This window comes from Vanessa atalanta, chromosome 17, assembly GCF_905147765.1.
Source record: "Vanessa atalanta chromosome 17, ilVanAtal1.2, whole genome shotgun sequence".
NCBI lineage: Eukaryota > Metazoa > Arthropoda > Insecta > Lepidoptera > Nymphalidae > Vanessa > Vanessa atalanta.
The window spans coordinates 5,710,638-5,717,861 of NC_061887.1; the positions used below are offsets into that span (position 1 = coordinate 5,710,638).

At 30.4% G+C, this 7,224-nt stretch overlaps 1 protein-coding gene and 1 pseudogene across 1 annotated transcript; one reads left to right on the forward strand and one right to left on the reverse strand.

Annotated features, from left to right (window-relative positions):
• Positions 1–2,359: 2,359 nt before the first annotated feature.
• Positions 2,360–2,457, reverse strand: LOC125070684 (annotated as a pseudogene).
• Positions 2,458–3,121: 664 nt separating this feature from the next.
• LOC125070274 lies at positions 3,122–6,142 on the forward strand. The gene is made up of 3 exons (XM_047680068.1): positions 3,122–4,109; positions 4,614–4,747; positions 5,885–6,142. Exons 1-3 carry the CDS (start codon positions 3,313–3,315, stop codon positions 6,067–6,069), a joined length of 1,116 nt encoding a protein of 371 aa, XP_047536024.1. The 5' UTR covers positions 3,122–3,312; the 3' UTR covers positions 6,070–6,142.
• Positions 6,143–7,224: the final 1,082 nt, after the last annotated feature.

Below are 7,224 nucleotides of genomic sequence, written 5' to 3' on the forward strand. Positions count from 1 at the left end.
TGCATTTAAATTTTTAGGTGTTTTTAAATGGTGATAATAAAATACACTAATTTAAAGAATGTAATTTATATTATAAGTAAACTGTAAAGTTCATCGATATATACGTTACTGTAATAGGGGCAAAATGGGGGGATAGAATTCGATAGTTTTTCTATTATTTGAAGATACAATTCTATTCTATTTCGATTTTTTTGTTAAGACTAAGTTGTTAGGAACAACAGAACAAGTTATAATACTGAATTTGAATTTGAAAATTTGAATTTAGATAAAATGTAATTTCAATTTTACGATGGTCTGCCATACCTAAATAATAATAATATCAGCTCTGCTCATAAGGTTGGGTTGCTTATACAGTTGGACACAGGACTCTTGCTAACTAAAAAATTTTACGCATCTTCATCAGAATTTTCCGTACGAAGTTTTTCTTTACCATGAAGAAAATATTAATTAATTTGAACATAGATTCAAAAATACTAATGTGTGCGCCGTGAGATCAAAGTATTTTTATTTTATTTTATGTCTATAATTTAAAATTCAACCCATCAAGATAAGAACTACTGTCACAATACTAAATCCACGCGGTGAAGGTCGCCATTAAAGCTACTTATTATATAAATAAATAACCCCCACTAATGAAGATATAATGCGTATATCTTAAACATAATCAATTCGTGACACCCACTTAAACAATAAAGACATTTAAACAATAATTCCAGTTAACATTTTACTTATATAGTAAATTGTCAACAGTCAACGGCTTTTGTAGAAACGAGGCATAACTCATTCGATTAAAGAGTTCTTTCTGCCTGCGGGCACACATCGTCCCAAAGATGCTGCATCATGACAACCTAACGAGGATCTCCACCTATAAGCACACTCGTAGAAAAGAGGTGTCCGCTTATGATGGTGGCTTAAAATTTTTCGGCTTCTAATGATTCCTTAGTAACGCCAGGAAAGTATTAATACTATTTTAATTTGACTAATTGCAACATTAATTAATACTGAATTGAGTTAAAAGGGTGTGGGTAGAGTTAACACTCAAAAGCTTAACTAAGTTGATATAATAATGGAAGATAATGTAATTGTATTTTAATAATATGGAAGTATCAACATTTGTAAAGAGATTATTATGGCGATGGCGATTATGAAATATTATATTGTTTATTTCATATGAACAGTAACAGACTGTAAATGTCTCACCACTCGACTTAGGCCTCCGTTCATTTTGAGATAGCTAAAATAATAATAATAATTTAAAATTGCATGTGTTGTGTGAGGCGAGTGTGATGAAGGTGTATGTGTGTGTGGAGTCCATGCTGTTCCAATAGGTTTTTGAATGCATATGCTGTTTTTTTTTTTAAGATGAGTATTGAACTCAAATTGAGCACATGACAATTGCTATCCCGGAGTTGTTCGCGTTCAAACATTAGATTAAAATTCGCTTATTAATTTCAGTTTAATTTATTTTAGACTGAATTTTAAATCTAAGTTATTCAATATATTTCTGCTACATGATAGTAGATGATATTAATTTTATTATCTTCAAATAAATGATATTTCTCCAGGTACGAAACAACTACATACTATATGTTTTTTTTTATATTTTAATTATAAGACTGTTTGAATTTTAGCACAGGTTTTTCTAGATTAAAAAAAAAATGAGTCGTTTGGAAATAGCGATGGTATTAAAAAATAAGAAAAAACCTCCAATTATAAAAATGCCAAAATAACTTCTAAAAATAACATTTTAAAAATATAGAACATATTTTACTATTTTTTTAATTTGACATTTGAATGTTGTTGAATTAGATACAATAATACTTACGAATAATTGTAATTTAAATAAATAACATATCAGAAATGTCATCTAAAATTAACTGATAAAGATACACTAACAATGACTTTTTTCTATGTACGGAACACTTAAGTATTGGCTTAAAATATCTTTAACAGGACTGTTACTGTATCGTGGCGAAGCATTGTAATGCCAGTGTCCGAACTCCGATGTCACCACCCGCTGTGAGCCTGGCATCAACGACTAATAGCAGCATGTTAATCGACAGGCGATTGTCGGCGATTACCTATAATATCCGAAAAAAAAAAACGTGTTACATGACATGAAGATAAAATCTGTAATCCGTTCCACGCATAGAATTGTTAAGGATTTTATTTAAGATACACAATTTAAATAAATATTTCATTACCTGTTTAATGTAAATAATATATTTATTGTATATCTTATATTCTGACAAGAAGTGGGACGTGTGAACAACATAATAAATACAACTTTGAGAATATGTGATATATCTGAAAATATGGAGAAGTTAATTAATTTTGTTTGGATAAAAAATTCAAAAAAGGCCAACGACACGCGGTGTTACACTAAACGCGCCCGATGTTGCTTAACTTCGGTGATCGGACGAGAACCGGTGTATTCAACATGGTATGGACGTTGGCATTCAACTGAGTTAATTACTTGAACATACTTTTTTCCCGAGTATTATTGTATTTTTTTATTATTTATTTACGTAAGACAAATTAGCCTAAAGCCTCAATCATATATCAATAAAAATTCGAAGCAGTTACTGTTCAAATGATGACCGCGTGGTTTAAATGGCAGCAAGAATGCTAGCAGCTTGAAATAAAATTAAAGTAAATAATATAAATAATTATTTATAAATTTTAACTCGATAACTCAATATTTTTTTTATTTGTAAGTTTCACATTATCGTAGTTTTAGGTGTTTTTTAGAAAGATATATTATATTCTATCAGTCTCAATCTAATATTAAATGATATATAACAAAAATACACCAGTCACTGACCAGTACATTGAAGTAATAACAACAGAAGACTAGTTATTCGGACCATCTATTGTTTACTGGCATGAAAGATAACACTATATGATTGTAATAATACAGCTATTGGACAGTAGATGTCGCTAGCTCCCTCAACCTCATAAATTTAATATAATAATGATTCTAATTTATAAAGTGTCATTCGTTTTAAAATACTATAACATAATTATTATTTTTTTTTAATTTACATTTGTATTTGTGATATTTATTTAAATGATAACACTTATTAGTACTGTCAGTGTCAGTAGTGTCAGTGTCAAGTCCAATATATTATCTATAACCTCAATTTAAAAAATATTTATATACAAATCCCAAGCTATTAATAATGTAATTGTGATCAAACTAAAAATTATGCAAAAGGCATACTATTAAAATGCTATTCTAAGTATAAACTATGTTTTAAAGCTGATTGAAGTTCTGCAGAATCCTTAAAATTTACAATATTTTTATCAACAATGCAACACATCAGAGAATCAAGTAAACATTTTCGTCTTTTATTTCACGTTCAAAAACTCGTTCAATATTCATCGACCTTAAACTATACAACTACAATAGATAGTTTTGATTTATTTGCTAATGAACCTTTTTCAAAACAGAAATCCAAAGACAGACCTCATTTCAAGTATGATTGTAGTTTAAGATATTTTATGGGAATAGACGGCTCAAAGACGGTTGACATTAAGAAAATGACTATTGAAGAAATTGAAAATGACTTACGTGATCTTCAATCAAAGAATAAAGACAAACAACTTATAGAAATTATAAAAGATTGTTTAAATAAGAGAAAGTTATTAAATGACAATTTGCTGAAGCAACTGTTCAGACATTACAGTTTAACTGGTAAACTAGATGTGGTGGAATTCCTCCAAATTTACTGTCGCACCCTAAATCCTGACTTGTATAAAAGAAATGGTGAATTCCTTCATTACATAGCGAAAGCTCAGTGCATGAAAGGAAATTCAGATAAAGGTCTGTTGGTATTAAAGCAAGCATACACGAAATACGAAGGCCTGAGAAATTTTTATAGGATTATTTTTAGAGAACTGATATATGATTCGGTACAGAACAGATCCGAAGCGTCCAATGTGATATTTAGGAAATATGTTTTGGAATTTAGTGATACATGGAATGACAACTACCCGCTTATATGCTTTTGGCATATTTGTTGGTCAAGCTCATGGTTTTCTGATCAAATGGCATCCGAAAACTTATTAGAGTCAAGTAAGGTGCTGCAAGACATTGTAAAAGAGAAGTAAGTAATTTTAAAGTTTATAAATGTATATGATTACAAAGATATTTCTCTTTGAATTCCTTAAAAGTTTTTTATCTTATTAACTTATATTTACTTATGATTTTGTGTAAGCCCGTCTGGGTCCATATCACTTATTCAGCGTATATTCTACAAACAGACTTTGTATCGTAGTACTCCATGTGAGCAAGTATAATTACAGGCAGAAGGGACATTGGTAATATGAAAGAATGTTTGAAATTTCTCATGGTGCTATGGGCAGTGGCGACCATTTACCATCCAGTGTCCATTTGCTTATACAACTACCTACATCATAAATAATATCTGAGGCAGACTGAGACTCTAGAAACTAGCTTATAGCTTACATTGGATGTAGTCTTTTAATATTTAATAGATAATGCAATAACCTTTGAATATTGATTAGGTAAATCCTCTTTTAAACACTATATTATTTTATTTTTTGAAATATTTTTGAACAATTTTTAATCTGTTATTTTTCAATTATAGAGCTACAATACTCAGTATCAATATACTGCGGGAATACAATGAGGATGCGGTGATAAGATTGTTGCAGAGTCTTCTGAAGTATAAGATGATGGCTGAATATGCTAATGTCCTGCAAATATTATTCTCCTACAAATGTAAGTTTGTATATAGTTCATGTATAAAGATATTTTAGCTTTATAGTGACATTGATTTCTTTTCATTCAATTATATAAAAAAAAAAATTGATACTTACATTCTATTCATATCCCTAGTTTTGACATATTTATGTTAAATTGATTTTATATTTGTAATCTGTGGCATTAAAGAAAGAAATTGAGATTGAAAGCTTTTACTTAAGTTGATTGTACAGTTAGCACAATAATCTTGATGATGTCTGAGTATACACAGGAATATTGTAAGTGAAACAATATGATGGATTGTCCAATTTCAATATTATGTTTATTTATTGTTACTTATGTTATGTTAAGAGCTGAGATGGCCCAGTAGTTAGAACGCGTGCATCTTAACCGATGATTTCGGGTTCAAACCCAGCCAGGCACCACTGAATTTTCATCTGCTTAATTTGTGTTTATAATTCATCTCGTGCTCGGCGGTGAAGGAAAACATCGTGAGGAAACCTGCATGTGTCTAATTTCAACGAAATTCTGCCACATGTGTATTCCGCCAACCCGCATTGGAGCAGCGTTTTGGAATATGCTCCAAACCTTCTCCTCAAAGGGAGAGGAGGCCTTTAGCCCAGCAGTGGGAAAATTTACAGGCTGCTAATGCTAAAAAAAAAAAATTTTATGTTAAACAAGTGATAATATTTTTGTCATGCTTTAAGAGTAGCTTACAAAGTTATGAATATATTTTAAAAAAATCAAATAAACCATATATTATACTAACTAGTCCCGGTTGCAGCTTAATATGCCTGATCCAATTTAAACCACCCAGAGACTAATTGCCACACAGAGACTAAATACACACAAATAAATTCTATTTGAATTGGTCCAACTGTTAAAGATTTAATAGTTAGACATGTTAGGAGGTGTAGTTACATACATGGAAAATTAAAAAATAATGAAGAAGAACAATATCCAAAAAGAGTCAATACACATACATTCTTAGTTAAAATGCTACTTACGTAAATGATTGTTTTTGTAGAGTAGAGATTATGACTGTTTTAAACAATATTAATATAATATAATTAAAAAAAAATCGAATAAGTCGCAACTTCCGTATAATAACAATATGTACAATTATACCAAATATATATTTTTGCTTTGTTACAGTAAGAAATCGAGATTTACGAGGTTGCACTGAAATTATACGGAACTGTCAAACACTGGGTATATCTTTACCGTCCAATCAGCAAGGCAGATACATTAAAATGCTAATAAATACAAATCAGATCCCGGATAAACCAGACGACAAATCAAGAAGACCAGAATCGAAGAACTTTACACTGAAGTTTTAATATACACTTTTGTACATTGTGTACGCAAAATGTAAATAGTATTAGAATAGTTGATATAAAATAATGAAATTCATATCGTTTTACTTGCTTTTTCTTTTTGGAAATAATTTGTCCATGGGAAGTCAAACCAGTGGCTTAATGAGCTAACTTTTAAATTGCCTTTGTTTTGAATTCTATTGAGACAGTTTTTATTTATTTCATTTTTAAGAAGGATGTAAGAGTACTGTTTATTTTTCCGCGCCAAGTTTGAAAGTAAAAAATATAAAAAAAACGCAGATCATATACACATATAAACACAATTCAAACGTACAGGTATCCGAATATCCAGTCACTCAGCCATTTGTAATCAAACATGGTGTTTTGCTGACTGATTCCGACTACTGCGGTTATCATCAATGGAAACTAGCCAACTGCGCAGGAGATGTTGTAGCACACTGGCGCAAACACAGGTGCCAATATATTCCTTCTTTCTCAATATTGGTTAGGATGTCAGGATGGCTTGACGTGCTAACAGAGGCTCGGGAGTGAAAACCTTGCGAATTTGCTGCTATTGCAATTTTATGCACAGAAATATCCAATCAATGTTATAGTCCAGGCGGATTCGAGCCCAGGTGATGTTTAGCTTTATAAGACAGTAAAACATAACAAACCTTATTTATCACGATTTATAAAACGAATAGGTTTATAAATCGTGATAAATTTAGAATCTGTATGATACACTAATGGTACACACAATAGGTACTTAATGATAACCCTGACCTGAGACAATAACGATTGAAAATAACAATAAACACACAACTACAAACCAAAACATAATATCATTATAATTAATATTATATTGGCATAAAATTAAACGAATATTTTAAAATATATATTAAAGGTTATCTAAGTATAATATTAATTAGCAATTAATTATCGCACGATTAATTTGTTATTTTAATATTGATAACTCCTTTAGTCCAGTCAACGAATGGACAAAATAGAGTTTATAGGACATGGACAGGCAGAATTTTTGACTTCAGGGGTTAGTTAAAGGGTGTAAGCCAAGCAAAGAGGGCTTCAGGAATACCTTCGTTTTTATTTGGTTTTTGTCTGTATGTCAGTATTTTATTTTATTTATGATATACTTAGCTAGCAGACAAATGGGCCACCTTA